Genomic DNA, 23,377 nt, shown 5'->3' with positions numbered 1-23,377 from the left:
CTTTAAGGTGAAGTGTTAGGTTGTTCACTTGCCATCTTTCCATTCTTCTGAAGTGAGCGTTTAATGCAATAAATTTCCCCCTTAATACTGCTTTTGCAGTATCCCACAGGTTTTGGTACGATGTGTCATTATTTTCATTAGTTTCAATAAATTTTTTGATTTCCTGCTTGATTTCTTCTTGGACCCATATGTCATTAAGTAGAATGCTGTTTAATTTCAGTGTGTTTGTATAGTTTCCAGAGTTTCGTTTGTTATTAATTTCTAGTTTTAATCCATTGTGGTCTGAGAAAATACATGGGATAATTCCAATTTTTTTGAATTTATTGAGACTTGATTTGTGACCTAATATGTGATCTATCCTGGAGAATGATCCATTTGCTGATGAGAAGAATGAATATTCTGAGGTTGTTGGATAGAATGTTCTGTAGATATCTGCCAATTCCAGTTGGTCTAGAGTATTGTTTAGATCTTGTGTTTCTCTACTGATTCTTTGCCTAGATGATCTGTCTGATATCGTCAGTGGGGTGTTCAGGTCCCCTGCTATTATGGTATTAGTGTCTATTTCCTTCTTTAGTTCTAATAGAGTTTCTTTAATAAATCTGGCTGCTCCAACATTGGGTGTGTCCATATTTATGATTGTTATGTCTTCTTGATGCATCAGTCCTTTTATCATTAAGTAGTGTCCCTCATTGTCTCTTTTTATGGTTTTTAGTTTAAAGTCTATTTGGTCAGATATAAGAATAGCTACTCCAGCTCGTTTTTCTTTTCTGTTTGCATGGTAAATCTTTTTCCATCTTAGTCTATGTGAATCTTTGTGGGTGAGGTGGGTCTCTTCTAGGCAGCATAGAGTTGGATCCTCCTTTTTAATCCAGTCAGCCAGTCTATGTCTTTTGATTGGGAAATTTAAGCCTTTTACATTAAGAGTTGTTATTGAAAGGTGTTGATTTATTCCTAGCATTTTATTGGTTGTTTGGTTGTCTTAGGTGTCTTTTGTTCCTTGCTTTCTGATTTACTGTTTGTTTTCTGTGTTTGTTGGTTCCTTAGGTTGTAGATAGCATTTTTGTTTGTTTGTTTTCTCTTCATGAATGCCATTTTTATTATACTAGTGGGTTTTGATTTTTCTCGGGTTTTTTGGCAGTGGTAGTTTTTTTTCAGGAACCAAACCCAGTACTCCCTTGAGGATTTCTTGTAAGGGTGGTCGTGTGGTAGTGAACTCCTGCAGTTTTTGTTTGTCTCAGAAATATACTATTTGCCCTTCATTTTGGAAGGATAGCCTTGCAGGGTAGAGTATTCTTGGCTGGCAATCTTTGTCTTTTAGTATTTTGAAAATATCATCCCATTCCTTTCTAGCTTTTAGGGTTTGTGATGAAAAGTCTGATGTTAGCCTCATTGGGGCTCCCTTATAGGTGATTTGACGCTTCTCTCTTGCAGCTTTTAAGATTCTCTCTTTGTCTCTGAGTTTTGCCAATTTGACTTTAACATGTCTTGGAGAAGGCCTTTTTGGGTTGAATACGTTTGGAGATCGTTGAGCTTCCTGGATCTGAAGATCTGTGATTTTTCCTATACCTGGGAAGTTTTCTGCCACTATTTTGTTGAATATGTTTTCATTGCAATCTCTGTTTTCCTCTGCTTCTGGAATACCCATGACTCGGATATTTGAGCGCTTAAGGTTGTCTGATATCTCTCTCAGATTTTCTTCAATGTCTTTGATTCTTTTTTCTTTTTTTTTGTCTGCTTGTGTTATTTCAAACAGCCCATCTTCAAGTTCAGAGATTCTCTCTTCAACTTCGACAAGCCTGCTGGTTAAACTATCCGTTGTGTTTTTTATTTCGCTGAATAACTTCTTCAGTTCAGCAAGTTCTGCTACATTTTTTTTCAGGACATGGATTTCCTTGTACATTTCCTCTTTCAGGTCCTGTATACTTTTCCTTGTTTCATCATGATGTCTAGCTGAGTTTTCTTGTATCTCATTCAGTTTCCTTAGAATTATCACTCGAAATTCCTTGTCAGTCATTTCAAGGGCTTCTTGTTCTATAGGATCTAGAGTTTGAGATTTATTAACTTTTGGTGGTATACTTTCTTGATTTTTTGTATTTCTGGTATCTTTTTTTTGATGTTTATTCATTGTGGCAGGAGGTTTCACAGTCCACTGGTTTGAGACTATTGACTAATTAAGATGTTGCTGTGGTTGCCAATTTGGTATGGCTACCTCCGTGACTGCTCAGTTGGCCTCTAGTGCCTTGTGTGTATGGTTGCCTCGGGTCTTGGGCCTCTCCGGGGAGCCACCTCTCTGGTCAGCTTGGACTCTGCTGGGCTGCTGGATCACGGGGCGGTACCGTAGGGTGTGTGGTCTCTGCTGAGCTTCCACTTCCCATGCAGGACTTCTCCCTGTTCCGTGCACTCTGGCCCGGGCTGTTGTCTCACGCAGTGGCAACCCCACAGGGTGTGTGGTTTCTGTCAAGTCTCCGCCTCCCTAGCCTGATGTCTCCCCGCTCTGTGCGCACTGGGCTGGGCTGGGACGTGCCTTCTGCAACCCTCGTCTATCAGCTGGGCCTTCAAGACCCTGCTCGGCACCGCCTCGCCCAGGAAGTCTACCAGGTTTCTGCTAGGCGCAGACGACCGGTTGCTCTGGGTGCCTTTGTAGCACTGTGTAGATCTTTCTCGGGACTTATCACCTTCCTCCTGGTATTGTGGTTATTTGTGTACTTGTCTTATCTCCCACACCAGAGCGTGAGCTCCTCGGGGGAGGAGTCCGCAGCACACGGTTCACCTTTGAATCCCCCCGGCGCAGACCGAGTCCCGTGCCCGCCGGCAGTCTGCTCTCCGGCAGGTTCAAGTGAACTCGGGAACTCTCCAACCACACTATTCCTAACCAGAAATCGGTTAGGCGTTTTTCTGAACTGGTGGCCACAGAGATGGTATCTGCCTCCCGGTAACAGGAAGTTTACTGGGGGCTGGAGCCCAGGGTTCAGTGGAGTGACAGTCAGCCCAGCCCGTACTTCCTTGCCCTCCCGACGCTGGCCGGGGATGCCCCACGCCACCAGCCCTGCCAGAGAACCGTGGAGAGAGTGGGAGGGGAAGCCAGCCCGCAGTCCCCAGGATGCCCCGCGCCGGGGCAAGCAAGTGGGAAGGCTCAGTGAGGAGCCGAGCCGGGCAAGGAGGACAGGCTTGGCCGAGCCGGGCCGGAGCCACCACCACCTGAGAAAATGGAGGCAGCCCCAGGGCCGGTGAGTGGCCCGGTGGGGCAGGCAGAAGCCGGGCGGGTGTCCACCCCCTGAGCAGGGCTGGGCCGGGGGTCACTCACGGGGCTTTGCCGGGTCGGGCAGCTCCCTCTCTGCCTCTGTGTCCTCGCCGTCCCCGTTCTCGCCTGCCGCTGCCTCGGGCTGCTCACTCGGTCCCACGGCGCGGCTCGGGTGCTCCCAGGAATCTTCTTTTATGCCGGCCTGAAACCTCGAATCCTGAATAGGGCAGCTGGCCGCCTTCAGCGCGGCCCCTGCCTCCGGGATCCTGGCAGCGTCAACAGCAGCCCCAGCGCCATGTTGCCTTTTTAGAGACTCGCTTTTGCAGCTAAGAAACAGTTCTTTTCCTGCTCCATACTTCAAAGCTGTTGCCTGTAAATGACGCAGCCTCTCCTGCCAAGGGCAAAGTGGTGGTCAGCCCCCACGACCAGCCACCAGCAGCGGTCCTCCCTTAAGAGACGGCAAGAGAAAGGTCCACAAGTTTCCCAGCTGCCTGAGGCACAGTGGCCACCTTTTCCACCTCAGCTACTCCACGCCAACAGCCACAGCCACCGCGATCTTAGCAACCCAGGCACTTTTTAATGCCTTGACTTCCCAAAGAAACTCTCTCGCCAGTTTTCTCCCCATGCTTTCAGTGCTCTGTTGTATATCTAAATGATCTTTTACCCCAGGTGACTGTGGGTTTTTTATTCACCTTATAGTGATTTGAGGAAATCTTGCACTTTGCTATCCTGACTGAGTTTGTAACAAAGGTAAGTGTTTCAGGTAGCCCCAGACAAGTTAGAACAAACACAGTTCTTTGTGAATAAGGACTGCCTTGCTCCCTCGCCAGGGATGAGGGTCCCATCCTGAGAATGCAGACTGCTACCTTTCAGACCTCTATGGGCTAGTGAGAGGGTGGGGCAAGGGCAAGTTAAAATGCCATAAAGCTTTCCTGTTAAGTTTTCTTTTCCTTGATTCTGCATTCATCTGGGTGTTCTAAACTTTTGAGTGTCTGACAAAGTTGGTCCTAACAGCTCTACTTGATTTTTTTCCGTTTCTGTGGAGGAACAAGCATTTGGAGCTTCTTTACTCTGCCATTTTGCACCTGGCATCCATCCTCTTCTTTCTTTTTTTTCTGGTGGCTGGCCAGTACAGGGATCCGAACCCTTGACTTTGGTGTTACAAGGCTGTGTTCTAATCCACTGAGTTTTCCTTCATTTTTGAAGGATAGTTGCTGGATATACAAATCTCGGTCAACAGTCTTTATTTTTCAGCACTTCAAATATGTCATACCACCGCCTTCTGTCCTCTCTGGTTTCTGATAAGTCAGCCATTATTTTTATGAAGATTCCTTGTACATATGAGTCATTTTTTACTTGCTGCATTTACAATTCTTGCTTATTTGGCTTTTACTAGTTTAACATTGATGTGTCTACATGTGGACCACTTTGAATTTATCCTGTTTGGAGTTCTTTGACTTTCTTGGGGTGTGTAGATTAATGATTTTCATTGCATTTAAGTAGACATTATTTTCCTAGCATTTGTTCTGTGTCTTTCTCTTCTCCGCTTCTGGGACTCCTGTTCTGTGTATGTTGGCATGCTTGATAGTATTCCACAGGTTTCTGGGGCTCTCTTCAATTTTCCTTGTTCTTGTCTCTTTTTTTCTCTCAGAAATTGATCATCTCAGTGCATCTGTCTTCAAGTTCACGGATCTTTCTGCCAGATCAGATCTACTGTTGAGCTCCTTTAGTAATTTTTCATTTCAGTTATACTACTTTCAAATCTAGCATTTCTGTTTAGTTTTTTGTTTTTATGGTTTTTGGCTCTTTATTGTTATTGTCTATTTAGTGAGGCATTGTTGTCATACTTTCCTTTAATTGTTTAGATATTTTTTCTTTAGTTCTTTGAACACATTTATAATAGCTGATTTAAAGTCTTTGTCTAGTAAGTTCAGTATGTGGCCTTCCCACCCCAGGGACAGTTTCTTTTGGCTGCTTTTTTTTTCCCTCTGTGTAGATCATACGTTCCTGTTTCTTTTGTATCGTGTAACTTTTTTTAACTGATGTTTTAATAGTATAGTGTGGCATATCTAGAAACTAGGTCCTCTGCCCCAAGAGTTTGTTGTTATTGCTGTATTTTGTTTGTTTTTGTTGTTTAGTGATTTTCTGTATTCTGAGAATCTGTATTCTGGTGTGTATAACCACTGAAGTCACTATATATATTTCATATAACTAACTTGGTGGTCAGCTAACAATTACAGATTTCTTTAAATGTCTTGGACCAGTAAGTCTCCTACCCTTTGATGAGGGCTCTATGTATGTGTTGGGATATGACATCAATATTCAGGTAATTACAGCTCTGCTTTAGCTCTCATTTCCTGCTTGACAGAGCCTTGGGTTCAGCCAGAGGTGAGAGATTGAGGCCATCTCAGGTGTTCCTGGTTACGTGCACACCCTTTTAGATTCCCAGGAATATGTCAGGGCTTTTCAAAGTTCCTATGGACATCTTGTCCCCATATTAACAATTTCTGCTTATTGTATTTGAAAAACACTGTGGGAGACAGGACTTCTCCTTTGGAGAGGACTATGATTCAGTTCAGATTACTACAACACCCTGCAAAGGAAGCTTCACCAGTGAGCTGCGTGACACACCAAATAATGACAGTTCTCTGGGGATCATACTTCTTGAGGAGCTCCAAACCTGCTCTGCCCCACTCCAGTGGCTCTGTGCTGCCACTTTTTGGTGATACTGTGGATGTGAGCACAGGGAGTTGACAGGCCAAGTTAAAATACCCAGTCCCTGCTATTCTTACCAAGATTCAGCAACTTAAGTGTCATCAGCCTCTTTCCCATTCTCTCCAATGTACTTTAGTGGAGAAAGTTCAAGACTTGAAATTAGATGTGTGTTTGAATCTCATTATGCCATGTATAGCCATGTGACTTCCCTGAACCTATTTCTGCTGATGTTAAAGGCAAAAATTAACATCTACCCCATCGGGTTGTAGTGAGGATTAAATAACCCAACATGTGAAAGTCCTGGCCTGATTCTTGTCACTGAACTGGCACTTAAAAACGTTAGTTCCTTTATCCATTCCTCTTAATCTTCTGTAACCAGCCTAGAAAAGACCTCTGATGGCATTTCCACACACAGTTGCAAAGGCACTCTGGCTGGCTTGTTGATTCTAGTGAATGTGGAAGTGAGTGCATGCGTATTTCATGCGTATTTCATGCTCTGTGGTATTTGACAAGGGAAATAACATTGGCAGCCTGTGCCAGTTGGAAGTTAGCATGTGAGACAAAACCTATTTATGTGAGACACGAATACCAAAGGATGTTAAAAGATATCCAAAAAAAGATTCCGTGGTCAGACAGTGCTGTGCAAAACAAAGTTCTGTATGTCAAAGAGGACTTGCTGACTTTTATTTTTGGTTTGTTTGTTAGCTCATAGGAGATAAAAGGTTATGTCCAAATAATCTTCACAAAAGCAACTCTTCTCATGGCTCTTAAATGTGTTAGGAATCTGAAATCCCATCTCACCGTTTCTTAAAGCGTGTTCTGCTTATCCCTGGACTGTACTCTGGTGGGGAGAGGGAGGAACTCGTAATTTTCTAGGCAAGAAAGTCTGGGGAATGTGGCATAACATAGTCTTCTCTTCGAGAGTCACAAACACATAACCATTAAAGGCTTTAGGACACCCTTCAATAAAGCAAAGTATGTAACTTTAATTTGTAACTTTAAAATATGTTTGGCTATGAATTTCTTTTTTTTTTTAATATCCCTCAGAACTTGTCTTCAGGGCTGGCCGGTCAGCTCAGTGGGTTAGAGCACATCCTTATAACACCCGGGTCACAGGTACGGATTCCAGTACTAGCCAGCTGCCAATAAAAACCCAAACTAGTCTTCAATAAAGGTATCACAGGTAGATTCACATTCTGCTTCCCAGTGTAGAGGGTACCAGTAGTGCTGAGTGAGAAAGATTCTGAAGTCTTGTCGGGTTCAGCTGGAAAAAGTTCAGCGATTGGCCAGCCATGGGAGGTGGGCATGGGGCTGGAGACAGTGGGCACAATGTTGTCATGTCCTTGCCATCCCTGGTTCCTGGGAACATAGTGTGGAGCGTTCTGTCCTAGCAATTAAAGTCCAGGGCCACATAGGCTCTGTGATTATGTGGGTTATTTTCATTGCCAGCATTAAAAGAATGCATGTAATTAACTTGCATGCACCTTATAAATAATCAAGTGGTTTCAGAGACAAAACTGACCTTATAATAAAACTTCAGTTTAAACAGAATCCTGTGAAAATTGAATGTATTGTCTTTTTGGTTAATGTAAGGTTTATCACAGACTTTCAATCTTTGTTAAAATTTATATTTTTCTAAAATGTGCCAGTCTACCTTCTTCCCTTAACAGTTTATTCCATGATAAAGAATGTTAAAGAATTTCAGTATTGTTATGAAGAGTGTTTGTTGCATGTACATGTAAATTAAATCTCTTATTTACATCAAGATTCATATTTAGGGGCTAGTCTGTTAGCTCAATTGGTTATAGCATGGTGGTGATTACACCACAGTTTAAAAAAAAGATGCATGTTTAATTTTGATCTTTTAAAATCTGTCTGTATTTTATGTACATGTAATTTGTTTTCCTAAAAGCTAAGGAAGTCTTTAAAAATTTTTAAGTTTTGAGATTTGATTCGACTTCCATTATTAATATGATGTCTATAATTTTTGTGTCTTTATAGTCTAGGCTTCTCAGAAACAAACACAGAAGTTAGAAAGTTTTTGTATACTTAGCTATTTTAAAGTAAAATACAATCCAGATACAACAAAGGACTTTTGTGTATAGTAACATTCTCTGAATTATGGTTTAACACCAAACCTGAAATGAGCAGGTTCTGGTTTTATTCTCCTTGCCAGCTTCTTAGAAGCCTGTAAAACAGTCTTTGTTTTTTTGTTGAGAGTCATAATGCAGACTGAAAAATCTGACAGGTATTTTTACTTTACAACATTTACTTTCTCTACTAAAAGCCTTGTGTTCTGTCTTCTGTCATATAAAAAGAAGAAACTGGCCTATGAAGAGGAGCATTTAATGGTGGTTGTTATAAATTAACTGCTTTAATGGCAGTTTTCTTTCTCAATCAGGTGTAAGTTGAAGCTACAGCAGAAAACGATGTCTCTGTGGTCCTGGGTTAATCGGCCCAATGAGCTGAGTAAATTTACTAATCCTCTCTTCGAAGCCAACAACCTTGTCATCTGGCCTTCAGTTGCTCCACAGAGTCTTCAGCTGTGGGAAGGTAAACCATGCATCCTTTGCAGACTTCTTATTAACCGTCAGGTGTGCCCCCTTGCTGCCTGTGGGCGCAGGCTGTTGTTGATATTTGAAGGTGTGCGCTGAGTGTGGCCCTCAGATCTGTGTGTAACTGTTACTCTTTTTTTCAGTGCAAACTTAGTTCTCTCTCATATCAGTGATCTAGTCACACTTTTTTTCAGTTCCCATTTGAGAAATTAACTGCTTATTTAGTAGATGCTGTTGTATATGTTGGATACTTTCCTTAGATAAAAAAGCACATTACTTTTTGCATAAGAGAGTTAGTGGATAGTTGGGACTTGACTAAATTGTAAGTTCTTCAGGGAAGGTTTCTGTTTCCTTTATTAAGCGTCATTAGGATGGGTTCTTGTGTTAAATACTGTCAAAGGGACATGGTTCATCATTCTAGTAATTTTTGTAAATGGACACAAAATATCATCAGAGCAGTAATGCAAATATCTCATTGTTCATATGGAACAATAATCCATGCTTACTTTTCAAATCTATTCTAAAGTAAGTTTTTTACATACGCTAATTTTTCAGACTACTAAAGCTTATCCGCTTAAATAACAAAGTTTGTTTAAGAAAAACAAAAAACAACGGGCTGGCCAGTTAGCTCAGTTGGTTAGAGTGCAGTGTTCTAACACCAGGGTGAAGGGTTTGGATCCCTGTACTGGCCAGCTGCCAAAAAAAAAAAAAATTAAAATACCCACCAAATATCTATTTAAAATATATTAGTTGTTCATTAAACAAAGACTATAAATTACCATTTAATTTCTTTTTAATCATTTTGAAGACAGTAAACACATCTTTATTCATATTTGTATTAAACAGCATACAGCATACACACAAGAATGGAAGAATGGTAGCTGTTGGGTAAATTATACTCAATTACCGTAAATGTCAGTTATCGTACTATGTTCTAATATGTCATGCCCTCAAGGGCAATTCATGTGTGGAAAACTGTTTGCCCTTTGTATAAAAGGGTCTCAGGTTGCTTTGCTGTCTCGATTTGAGACTGAATCTGTTGCTGTCTCCTCTTTGGCTGTCAGCTGCCACATCTGGTCCCTCTTGGTGTATCTGCCGTCAATGGCCTCCTTCCACCTCAGTTTATGCTTCTAATCTTATCTGTTGCAGCATCCATCCACCAGAATTGTGGGATCATGGCCTTAGTTGGTCTCAAGGTTCTCTGAGCATGTTAGTGCTTTGATTTTGTGAAGGCATTTTGACTACTCAGAGCCTCTCTCTGCTCACTTCCTTGATGTAGATAGTCACGGATGTAGGATAAAGGATCTCTTAATTGACAGATTATAGCTGTATTTCTTGCTTAAGACTTCTGGGACAATTTACCTAAAAGCCACTGTCATGCTTAAATTAATAACTGAAATGAGGAACTGTTTGAGAGAAAAGCCAAGTGTGGGAGTTGGATGGCTTGAAGGATGATTTAACTAGTTCTTAGCAAAACTTCATTGGGAGTTTAGGGATTAAGAAATAGAAGGAAAGCTTTTGTTTTATGGACGAATTCCTATCACTCCATTAAGAACAGAGTTTCAGTTTGTGTTCAGTGCCTCCTCAGTTTACAGCTGGGAGAAATTCTGTGTTAGGTAAAATCTGTATTGTATGAAACTACTCTTTGGTCTTAAAATGTCTCTCTGCTGTTTACATTTACATCGTGGCTAACTGTTAATATAAGTAATTCTTGTATTGAAGAGTAATAGGCTCATATAACAGACAAATCAGCACAGGTCAGTCAGTTTTTAAGCTGTGGTTCTGGGTTTTTTTCCCTTCTGATTGAGAGTAGCATTTGGACATATGTAGAAGGGCTCATTAGGGACCATGAAAGTTTGGTTTATAGGAAGTGTTTTACTCGGTTAGAGTGCAGTGTCAACGTCAGCGTCAAGGGTTAACATCCCCATACTGGCCAGCCACACCCCCGCCCACACACAAAAAAGTGTTTTAATGGCTTGTGAATCCTTTGCGAACTTGCCAGCTACTAACATGTTGCAGCCTAGAAAGTTTTTTTACCTCCTTCCTTGAATATCTTTAAGGCATGACTTTGGGATTATATAGTTAACTTAGGTCTGTGTAGAGGAGAAAATGTCTTCTTTTTCGTCCATAATAAAAGGATAATTGTTGCTATTTGGGGAAAGAAGTAATTGCCTGCAGAATTTGAAGACTGCTTCTCAAGTGACAGGGGGAGAGAACTGAAGTTGAGCCTTTTAAATAACAACTTAGGTGGCTCTGTTTTTACCATGACTGCCACTTTTCCAATCAAAGTGGTTTTCCACATGTAGAAGATCGTACAGGTCTGAGTAAAATGCTATCACTGTAAAAACAAATTATTTGTATCATGAAACCGGAAAGTTGATGACATTGTAAATTGTCAGCTTGTTTTCTAAATATGTCACAGAATGACACTTCGATGTTTCTGATAATTTTGTGGGATTTCCCTAAAAAATTAATGAGCATGTACATGAAAATAGTGACTTTTTGGATACTGTTGAGTTGCATTCTTTCGGTACCTCAAGATTTCTTTATATTTTTGAATATAATAAATCACAGATGTGAGTTGTAAAAAGAAAAAGAAAAGTGTACAACATGTGGAATAATATCTTATCTACAAATATGTTAATCCAGTGTGTATATCTTTCTTCCCTCTGTCTTCCATTCCCGGGTTCTGTAGGTGTCTTTCTGCGTTGGAACAGGTCCTCTAAGTATTTGGATGAAGCATATGAAGAAATGGTTAACATCATTGAATATAACAAAGAATTACAAGCCAAAGTAAATATCCTCAGGAGGCAGTTGGCAGAACTGGAAACAGATGATGGGATGCAGGAGAGTCCCTGAAAGATCTCCCCACCCGCTTTGTACATACCCTGCCTGAACTGCACCCCGCCTCTCTCTTCCTTTTGCCCTCCAGTTCACTTTGACACAGTAGCCTTGAACTTAAGGCTTAAGAGGTGGGACCCCACTAATGTAACGGACTTCTCAACTCTGTATGAATGAAACTTACTATAATTACTCATGTTCCATGTGGCCTGTTCGGCCCCTCCACTATGAGAGCAGGAAGGAGGTGCTAGTCATTTTATTTATCTGTGTGAAGCAGATGACCTACTTATTGCCATTTGTGTTATACACCATTTCATCGGAAGCTTTCCTCTGTCCACTTTCCAAACAGTGCTCCAGACCAGTCAAGGATACAATTAGTCTCTTTAAGGAATATTCAGTGATTTTTAAAAAGGGTCAGGCTTTTAAACATTCTGAGTATAGAACTGTTTTTCCAAACTGGAACAGTTAATAAACCAAGAATTTTGTGTTTAGCATGCCATTTCCAACTTCTTTACCACACAAAGTAGCCATTCTTTTAAAAATAGTTTTGGACTAACAAAACTGAATTCATTCTTAATCTGGTTTGTCAAGAAGGGAAAATCTGAATACTTATTCAAGGTAAATTAATTCTACACGGGCAAGAGGTATAGTCCTCTAATAGAAGAAGCATTCAATTTATTTTAACAATAGACACTAAAAGTATGTGTAATATACAGTTAAAGTAGGAATTTGTTACTGATAAGTCATTGTTAATATTGAGTTGGTTTTTCAGGTTTTTGGCCATACATGTAAGATATGTACCAAATACTGGATGTAAAATTAAACCATCACTTAGACTTTAGTTAATTTGTTCTAATTAAGCTACAGATATGGTTTCCTTAAACCAGAGATGCACTACCCTTGTCTAAAGTTCTTACTGCACTGGTTTATATATGCATGTGTGTATTTTATTGTGTATATGTGTTGTTGTTGTTTTAATTTTTAAGTATTCTAAGAGTTTACTAATATCAAGGTTAAGATTTTCATGTCATCTTGACCCTTCTGCAAACTCATCTTGACTCTGCTGAGTTGTCCGTTATGTGTTAGGCAAATATAATTTAAGTGGAGGGGAAGTTTATGAATATGACGCAGCCTATGTTTTGAACCTCAGAAACAGATCTGCAGTGTTCCAGTGTCACAGAGACAGTGACGACTCTACCCATACTCTGCTACTTTGCTTATGCCCGCAGCCTAAATGTTCATGTTTCCATACTTCCACGTACGTTTCTGTTTTGTGGCACTGCTCATTTTAACAAATACTATTAATTCTAGTTTTCCTTTAAAAAAATAGTTGAAGTGTAATCTTTAATATCATTTCTATACCATCTATGTATAACCATGTCAGTTAACATACCAAACTGAACCCTGCTTTAGAGCTATGTACTGAACTAAAAATATAATTTTTAAAAATCAACTTTAGCAAAATCACAATACTTAGAAAGTGGCAAATACTTTCTGTCTCCAGTTGCCCAAGCTTCATCTTTTTATGTTTCCTCAGCCTTGTAGCAAAGGCTAGAGAATGATCAATAGTCCAGACTCTAAGTTCAGCTTCATTCTTGACTAATTATCATCTTGGCTGCAGTTATGCATCTTGCTTGGGGCATTAAAGCCCTCACCAAAAGGCTAAGGCAAGGAGCATAATAGATGTTCTGGTATCTCTGTGTTGTTTGAAATGTTTATCGTAGCTTTGTAAAAGAGGAACAGCCTAGCTTTTTAATGGCTCCTCAAAGTTGCTTGCTGTATCTGTTCATGCAGCTGACCTGTTTGTTTTCTCCTACTGTCTCAAGACTTAATATGAAGGAGCCCTTTTCTTCTCAGTTAATAGACCCATAAGGAAAAGCATCTAGAGATTTTTAAGTTACTCTCTGTAAGTGACTCCCACTGCTTGTATTGATTGGCCATAGGACTTTCATGGGTGGACACTTTGGGAGTTTCATCAGGCTTGGTCATGGAGAAATTGTATGCCGTCAGTCTATACCTGTCTTCCCGACACACATTGTGTGTGCAAGTCAGAGGACAATAGTAGCATTCCAATTTCTTTTTCTTTCTCATATTGAGGCAGCAGTCTTCACCATTTTGGCAAGTTTGCATTTTAGTGTTAATTTATAGTTAGGGATTGTTCAAACCTTAGGTTTGTTTACAGGTTGTAAAAATAAACTTTGGTATCAGTGCACTTTTAAAAGGTTCATTTAATAAAGCAAATACTAGGGTTTTCCCAAAGCTGAAAACTGTCAGAAACAAGTGTGTTATCAATATAATCTGAAGAGGGTTCTTGGTAATTCAGTGACGTTACCCCTACCTTGGGGGAGGAGAATAAATAAAATGGATGCATTCAGGAGAATGTACTTGTTAAACATTAAGTATGGAGAGCTGCCTTTGATAAATGTGGCATTAAGAAACTCCAGTGAAGAGAATGGTGGCAGAATTAGGGAGCAGGCACATTGCGCCATGGGAGCCCCTAGTAACCAAGTGAGATACAGTCTCGTTCGTGTGCAGTAATTGTCCCCATCCTTTTGTAGCGAAGGCTGGTTTTCATCTGTGGGTGCATAAAGTGGCCCACACAGAGTAACATAAAAACACAAAGGGTCACGGCAGCCTCTGTCAACAGTACAAGGGCCCATAGACTTAGATCCCAACCAGAAGAATGTAGTTGGGTGATGATGTAAAAACCTGAAGCTTTTTTGCTGGAAGGACTTTGCAGTAGTCATTTGTTTCATTAAAATTTTTAACTTTGATTTTATTAAATGGGAAGAAAAGCAGAAAAAGTAAAATCCAATAGTTAATGTATTTTATTTCATAGAAAACTTACACCGTCAAAACAGGGGTTTTAAATGATTTTCAAGAAAACTTGGGAAGACAATAATGGACATTCATTTAAAATCCCATCTGGGGGATTTAAAAGTTTTTCTTTGAACTTTGAGGCCTGATTTAGAGGTGGAATCTCATTGCTTTTCATGTTAGATGAAATTTAGTGGGATTTTAGTCTTTGATTCAGTTAGCATTTGGTTTATGTTAAATAAAAAATCAATATCATGGAAAAGATTTGACCAGTAGTTTAGTCTCTTGACATGAAAAATAGAAGTAACGTTTTGTTGCATTTTGAAAAATCTGCTTAAAGACATACATGTAGTTATCTGGTTTCAGAAACAGCTGTTTTAATTGTCAGTCTGAACTAGGTCATCAGGTTCACTTATTATCAGACCTTAACCTGGGGCAAAGGTTTTGGTATCTGCCCACTTACAGATTTAACAAACGAAAATTGCATGAGGGTATTATGAGCAGTCTTTATTGGAAAGATATTTCCTGGACTAAAAATGGGCAATATTTGCAATAGTTGATGCCTATTCTGGAAGCTTTGAAATTAACCAGAGAATGAAGTCATTTAGTACATCTGATACAGGTCTGTGCGATACTTCACGACAACATGGATTAGCTCCTCCTTATTCTTTAACGTAGGCCAGATCTTTTTGTCCTCTCCAGAGCTGGTATCCTAAATTATTACCAGATAGTATTTTTATGTTATTCATCATCGTAACAAAAAACATTAAAAGACTGATTTCTGCATTTATATTTATTCTCAGATGATATGAAATGCTAAATTTCTTATAGTATGTGTTTTCTAATTTCTATTTTGTTGAATAAAACTACTTCTACCTTCACACAGTCTTTATAATCCACTGTCCATAGCATCTTCTTCCTTTAAACCAATAGCCCCAAAAGAGACCCTCTGAAACTCTAGAACTAGGTTTTAAAAAGTCTGAACTTGTTATCTAAATTTCCTTTAAGAAACCCAGTGTGCTATCTCTTGAACTACACTGTGGAACAGTAATTTGTGCTCAGTTTAGTGGAAGATGATGGGGCTCACTGGAGACACCACAGTGTTCTGAAAAGTAATTCCTAATGAGAGGTTACTGACTTTTAGAGCCATTCTGTTTAACCATCTGTGAGTCTAAGGATTAATTGTATTGGTGATTTGTAATAAGACTGAGTTGTGCAACACTGCTTGCATCTGTCTAGACAAGACATTTGCTTCACTTTTAAAATGCACATATCTTTGGAGAAGTCATTTACTCTACACAAATACACCCTGAATCCCACTCTTTAGTATCCTTACAGATCTATTACCATCTACACTAAAAATGTTGTACTTGCACACCTTAGTTTATTTTTAAAAAAAAGAATATGTATTTCTTCAATAGCCGGGTATTTGGATTGTACTCTTGATATATTTGAATGTGACTCTTAGATTTAAGTGCACTATTATTCATGTCTTACACAATAAAATTGCACTGTATGGCAAACGTGTCTATAATGTGTACTTTGCTAAAACCTCAGAGTGCTGTAAGGTACAGGTTTCTATATTGTGAACCTGTCTCTCTCTCTCTCTCTTTCTATATATATATATATAGTCTTAGGGAAAAATTCTGAACTTTTGTAAATCTGTGTAACATTTTAATATTATTTGTAATGTTTACTAAGTGATAAGTTCACTTATGTCCTGTAACTAAAATCATTCACCTTGAGTTGGCCTGTTTGTCAGATTTGGTTTACTGAATCAAAATAGTCTTGTTGAATGTGGTACTGTTCTTAATGTGTAATATTTATGTTTGGTCTTCTCCCCCTGCCTCAGGGGACTGTTGCACAGATGCTAGTGTTAAATTTCAATAAACAATAATAAAATTTGAATATATTCAAATTCTAATAAATTAAATCTGTAGGTTGATTTTAATTGTTTTCAAATGTTTGTGGAAGTTTTCACAATGTTTCAATTAAAACTGCCATATATTCTTGACCTATGTTGAAAATTTTGAGATATACAAAAAAGCAAAACAAAATACGGCAAGGATCTCCCATGTACTGCTCACCTAGATTGAATGATTGGTAACATTTTCCATCAGATCTCTAACACTCTTAGTTTGTGTGTCTCTGTCTGTCTGTGTTGTTATTGTGATTTGACTGAAATAATTGTGAGTAAGCTGTACACATCATTGCCCCTTCTAAGTGCTTCACAGGTCATCTCCTTAGAATTATGAGCAGGTATTGTACATACTATTGATTTGGTATGTATTAATATAAATAAATCAGTGAGGGAAAAGGAAAAGCTCTTAGAGTAGAATACCAACTATTAAATGTAGAAAGAATGATGAACTTAGCAAGTCACTATTTGGCAAATAATCACAGTATTCCTAGATTTAGGCAGTATCATCAGTGAATGGTAAAATGGGCAGTTAATAGTTTGTGAGGAACAATATAGTCCCAAAGTATCGTTCTGCAAAATACTTAGTTGCAAAGGAGAAAATACTAACTAGTGAAGGAATCTGGTAGATATCACCTTATCCAAACCAAAGTTAACGTCACCAGTAATGGGATGTAGCAACATCATGTGCCTTCCAATGATTCATTGAGAACGCAGCAGCATATTGGGGGAAAGAAAGCATAACCAGAATCTAATTGTGAGGAAGCATCAGTCAAACCTAAATACAAAATAAATGGTCTGCATTCTTTAAAAACTTACCAAGCTTATGGATGAAAAGGAAAGACTGAAAAGCTTCTTGTAAGTTTGAAATTGTTTCAGATTATTTTAAAAAGCTCAAAATGAACTTAAAGCAGCAGGTGATATCATACAAAGCTATTAAAATGAGAATATTTCAGCTGATGAAAATTATCTCCCCAATAAATGAAACACTAGGCAGAAGAAAACTGTAACATGAGATATCACCTCACACCTATTAGGATGACCATTACCAGAAAAACAGAAAATAACATGTTGGTGAGAATGGAGAAATTAGAACCCTCATGCACTATTGGTAGAAATGTAAAATGGTGCAATTGTTACGGAAAACAGTATGGAGATTCCTCAAAAAAAAAGAAAAGAAATACCATATGATCCAGCAATCACATTTTTATGTACAGTCAGCACTCCATGTCCATGGATGCAGAACTCACAGGTCTTAAAGAATCTTGAAAAGATATTTGCACACCCATGTTCATTATAGCACTATTCACAATACCCAACAGTGGAAGCAATACAAATGTCCATCAATGGATAAAGAAAATGTGTATACATGCAATGGAATATTATTTAGCCTTAAAAAAGGAAGGAATAAATACCTTTAAATAAAACTTTCAGATATGGGGGGAAAAATCTCAAATAAGAAATTACAAAACCAGGACAGATATGAACCAAAGAACAAAACTAAACAGGAAGATATGAAACAAGTTGAATGAACTTAGGAAAGATTTTGAAGGGTAAAGAAAAGTCATCTTGAAGGTGAAATTACAGGGTGCCCAACAGAGAATAGCTGGAAATGTATTAAAGATGAAAAGCCAAGAGTAAAAATGAAAATAAAAAGAAGGAAATCTTATGTGCTACAACATGGATGAACCTCATACTAAGTGAAATAAGGCAGTTACAAAGAGAAAATACTCTAGGAAGTAGAATGCTGGTCACCAAATGCTGTGGGGAGTGGGAAATAGGGACTTATTCAATGGGTATGGAGTCAGTTTTGCAAGATGAAAAAGTTCTGGAGATCTATTGCACAACCAATGCATATGTACTTAACACTACTGAACTGTACACTTAAAGGTGGTAAATTTTATGTGTTTTTTAGCCACAATTTTTATAAAACTTTAAAAATATTTTAAATGTGAGGTTTTTTTTGTTTTTGGGGGATTTTTTTTGTCTTTTTCGTGACCAGCACTCAGCCAGTGAGTGCACTGGCCATTCCTATATAGGATCCGAACCCGCGGCGGGAGCGTCGCTGCGCTCCCAGTGCTGCACTCTCCCGAGTGCTCCACGGGCTCGGCCCTAAATGTGAGTTTTAATACACCCACTTTCACAATTTTTAAATTTTTAAAAACTGTTTTGATGTTTAGGGAAAAAAAATCATTAAAAAAGTATATAGGGTGACATTAGCAAAATGGTGGAGTAAGCAGATTCAACTTCTTGTCCCCCCACAAAAACATCAAAGAACAAGATGAAATGGTCAGAACTCAAGATTTACAACAGCCAAGCAAATGCTGAATTGAGAAAAAGACTACTTGAAAACTGTAGGAAAACTGTCGCATTTTTACCCTGTCCATTCCCCCATTTCCTCTGAAGCCCAGTGACAGTCTTGAAACAACAACAGCTCATGTTCCCATTGTGAGACCCTAGTGTCTGGTTTGAATGGTAGCAGAGCAGACTTTATTTACAAATTATTGCTTATATCTGGTTTAACATGTCTTGGAGCTATGTGAAGGACTGACAGTGCCTGTGTCTGTTTCACCTAACTCAGAGCTCAGGCTGAAAAGGTGCATTTTGGGGGCATTGCTCAAAAATACTGCAAGACCCAAAACCTCACAGACACTTGGTGCTATTATATAGGTGGTCTATTATATATTTATAGTCAAAATATATACCACCTAAGTGTTGGGAGGAAAAACTGGGGGAGATTTTTTGGGAAATTGAGATATTCAAAACAACTCATGTAAACAGAGGAGTTTAGAAGTCCACAGACAAGCCCAGGGCAAAATGTGCTCGAAACAACTCATGTAAACAGAGGAGTTTAGAAGTCCACAGACAAGCCCAGGGCAAAACGTGCTCAGAAAAATTCTGAGCAGACCCTTAGCTCTCGCTTAAAAGTGATCCCTAAACTCAGTGCAAGGCTGACTAAGTGTTTAAGGAGGACACCAGTACAGAGCTGATCTACAAAGACTGGAGGAGGTGTGTGTGTGTTTATTTTTTAAGCTCCTGGCATTTTTCCTTGAAATTGGATTTTCTTATCTGTCAAAATGGCTGAACATGAACTGAAGGAACAGAGACTTCAGTGACCATGCATAACAAGGAATACAGTCTGCAAAAAATAGTTTCAAAATGTAACTAAACATATGGATGACTACAGCCTTCAATAGTAACAATTCTTTTTTTTTTACAATTTGAAAGTAACTAAACATATAGACTACTACAGACCTTGATAACAACGATAAAAATAACAACATCAACAAATCCTGGGGAAGCGTGAACATCTAATTTCCAGAGTTACCACATTGTGATTTTCAAATGTTCAGTTTTCAACAAATATATTACAAAGAATACAAAGAAGTAGGAAAATATGGCTCATTCAAAGGAACAAAATAAGTTGAAAGGAGCTATCCTTGAGGAAGCCCAGACATTGGACTTACTAGACAAAGGCTAAACAACTATATGCTCAAAGAGTGAAAGGAAAACATAGACAAAGAAAGAAAATCAGGAAAGTGATGTTTGAACAAAATGAGAATATCAATTAAAAGGTAAAAATTATGAAAAGGAATCAAATAGAAATTATGGAGCTGAAAAGTGCAACAACTAAGATCAGTGAACTTGGAGATAGAACTATTAAAATTACCCAGTCTGAGGAGCAGAAAGTAAAAGAATGAATAAACATGAATAGACCTAAAGACTTGTGGGACACCATCAAGTGGACCGACATATGGATTATGGGAATCCCAGAAAGGGGCAGAAAGATTATTTGAAGAAATAAGGGCTAAATACTGCCCAAATTTGATTAAAGACATGAATCTACAAATCCAAGAAGCTCAGTGACCTCCAATAACATAAACTCAAATGGACCACACCAAGACACATTATATATTAAAACTATGATAAGTCATGAAAAGAAAATCTTGAAAGCAGCAAGAGAGAATTAACTCATATAAAAGAGATCTTCAATAAGATTATTAGCTGATTTCTCACCAAAATTTATGGAAGCCAGAGGTAGTAGGATGGTAAACTTTAAATGCTGAAAGAAAAAACCTATGAATTGATAATTATATATATGAAGAAACTGGGCTGGCTGGTTAGCTAGGTTGGTTAAAATGTGGTGCTGATAGCTTACAAAACTGTCCACCAAAAATAGGGAGAAATTAAGATATGTTTAGATAAACAAAAGCTTAGAGACCTTAATTAGGTGTGTCCTACAAGAAATGCTAAAAGGAGTCCTTCAAATGAATTGAAAGAATGCTAGACAATGACTTGCACCCATAGGAAGGAATAAATATCTCTGGTACAGATAAATACAAGGGCAGATATAAAAACCGGTATTTTTATAATTTTAGTTTACAGCTCCACTTTTTATTTTCTACAGGAATTAAAAGACAAAAGCATTAAAAAAAATTATAAATCTATGTTATGGAGCTTGTTATCACTAGACCTGCCCTATAAGAAATGTTAAAGGGAGTCCTTTGGGGTAAAATGCAAGAATGCTAGACAATTTGAACCCATACAAATAAATAAATAAATATCTCTGGTTGCTATGGTTTGAATGTCTCTTCCAAAACTTCTGTTGAAATTTAATTACCATTGTGGTAGCATTATGAAGTAGGACCTTTAAGAGGTGATAAGGTCATGAGGGCTCTGCCCTCAGGAATGGATTTTGCTATTATCATGGGAGTGGGTTAGTTATCGTGAGAGTGGATTCTAATAAAAGGATGGAGTTTAGCCCTCATACTCTGTCTTGTGTACTTGCTTGCTCTTCTGCCTTCCACAATGGGATGATGCAGTAGGAAGGCTCTTGCCAGATGCTAACACCATGCTCTTGGATTTCCCAGCCTCCAGAATTATGAGCCAAATAAATTTCTGTTCATTATATGATATTCTGTTCCAACAGCAGAATACAGACTAAGAAATGGGGTTGTTTTTATAACATACCTGAAAATATGGAAGTAGCTTTGAAATTGGGTAATGGGTAGATGCTGAAAGAATTTGGAGGAGCAGACAATAAAAAGTCTAGATTGTCATAAACAGCATTAAGGGTGATTTCTGTGAGGGTTCAGAAAAAGAGAATAAATGTATGAAAAGTCTGAAACTTCTTAGATTACTTAAGTGGGTGTGGTCAGAATGTTAGTAGAAATGTAGACAGTAAAGGCCATTCTGACAAGGTCTCAGATGGAAATGATGAACAAGGTATTGGAAAATGGAGTAAGGTCATCATTATACTGTTGCAAAGAACTTGGTGGAATTGTGTCTATGTCCTAGGACTTACTGGAATGCAGAACTTAAGTGTGATGAATTAAGATATCTGGCAGAAGAAATATCTAAGCAGCAAAGCATTCAGTATGCTGTGTGGCTACTTTTAAGCAATACTGTAAGATGCAAGAGGAAAGAAATGACTTAATGTTGGAATTTATAATTAAAAGAAAAGTGGAACAGAAAGATTTGGAAAATTTATAACCTGGCCCTATAAAGAGTGAAAAGGCATGTTTAGGAAAGCAAACCAACGGTGTGGCCAAATGACTATTGGCTGAAGAGAGTAATATTGAGAAAAGGGAGCCAAGTGCTATTTATTAAGACAATGGAAGAAAGACCTGAAGGCATTTCAGAGATCTTTGAGGCTGCCCCTCCCATCACAGACCTGGGTTCTAAGAGGACAGAATGGTTTTGAGGGACAAACCCAGAGTGCCCCCCATTGGCTCACTGCTTAGAGCTATCTCAGGTCTCTGATTCCCACATTCTGGCCCAGTGCCCCTCAGCCACCCCAGCTGTGGCTCAAGCAGGCCCAGGTGCAGCTCAACTCACTGCTCTGGAAGGTACAAGATGCAAGCCTTGGCAGCGTTGACATGGTACTAATTCTGCAGGCACACAGAATGCAAAACTGGAGGGGGGTGTGTGTGGCCTTCTCCACCTAGATTTCAGAGGGTGTTGCAAATAGCCTGTAGGTCCAAACAGAGACTTGTCACAGCAGGGCCATCACAGAAAGCCTCTATTAGGGCAATGCCTAGTGGAGCCTAGTGGAGAGGCTGTCTCAGAGACCACAGAATAGTAGGGCCAGGAGTATGCAACTCCAGCCTGAGGAAGCGGCAGACAGAAGACTCCAACCCATAAGGGCTGCTGGGTGGAATGAGCCTTGCAGAGCCATAGGGGTGGAGTTGCTTGGGGTCTTGGGGTTCAACCCCTACCCCAGTGTGCCCAGGATGTGTGACATGGAGTGAAAGGAGATTATTCTGCAGTTTTAAAACAATGTTATTCTCCCTATTGGGTTTTGGAATTATAGGAGACCAATTACTTCTCTTTTCTTGCCTATTTCTCCCTTTTGGAATTGGGATGTATATCCTATACCTGACCCATTGGAACACTGGAAGCATGTAATAGAGTTTGGATGTTATTGTCCCCCTGAAACTCATGTGGAAATCTGATTCCAATGTGGCAGTGTTGGCAGCTATTTGAGTCATGGGGGCGGATCCCTCATGAATGGATTAATGCTCTCCCTGGGGGGTGGGGTAGTGAGTGAGTTCTCCTTGGTTAGTTCCCTGGAGAGCTGGTTGTTTAAAAGATCCTGGCACTTCCTCTCTCTCTCTCATTCTCTCTCTCTCTCTCTCTCTCTCTCTCGCTCGCTCTTCCTCTCACCATGTGATCTGCTTGCACTCACCAGTTGCTTGCCATTTTCCAACATGAGTAGAAGCACCCTGAGGCTTGCACCAGATGCAACTTTCCCAGGATCATAAGCCAAAGAAACATCTGTTCTTTATATATTACCCAGTTTCAGGTATTCTGTTATAGCAACACAAAACAGACTAATTCAGAAAATTGGTACTGAGGAATGGGGTGTTGCTTATAACAGATACCTGAAAATGTGGAAGCGACTTTGGAACTGGGCAATGGACAAAGGTTGGAGGAGTTTGGGGGACTCAGAAGATAAAAAGATGAGGGAAAGTTTGGAACATTTTAGAGACCTGTTAAATGGTTGTGACCAGAATTCTGATAGAAATGTGGACAGTAAAGGCCATGTGGATGATGAGGTCTCAGATAGAAATGAGGAACTTATCAGGAATTAGACAAAAGATCACCCTTGCTACACCATAGCAAGTAACTTGGTTGCATTGTGTCATGCCCTGGGACTTTGTGGAAGGTGGGACTTAAGAGTTGTGAACCAGAATGTTTGGCAGAAGAAATTTCCAAGCAGCAAAGCATTAAGAAAGCTGCATGGCTGCTTGCAACAGCCTATGCTGATTTATGGCAGAAAAGTCATGA

The 23,377-nt window shown here is 39.2% G+C and overlaps 1 protein-coding gene across 1 annotated transcript in view; it reads left to right on the top strand.

The window, feature by feature from the left end:
* Positions 1–15,970, top strand: part of MTMR9 (myotubularin related protein 9) — a 54,326-nt gene extending 38,356 nt beyond the window's left edge. Inside the window, exons 9-10 of the mRNA XM_063087048.1 lie at positions 8,358–8,509; positions 11,207–15,970. Coding sequence (XP_062943118.1) covers positions 8,358–8,509; positions 11,207–11,370 — 316 coding nt within the window. The 3' untranslated portion in view covers positions 11,371–15,970. The remainder of the gene's footprint in view (positions 1–8,357; positions 8,510–11,206) is intronic.
* Positions 15,971–23,377: the final 7,407 nt, after the last annotated feature.

Source organism: Cynocephalus volans, chromosome 2 (assembly GCF_027409185.1).
Source record: "Cynocephalus volans isolate mCynVol1 chromosome 2, mCynVol1.pri, whole genome shotgun sequence".
NCBI lineage: Eukaryota > Metazoa > Chordata > Mammalia > Dermoptera > Cynocephalidae > Cynocephalus > Cynocephalus volans.
This window is presented reverse-complemented; position numbering and strand designations above follow the sequence as displayed.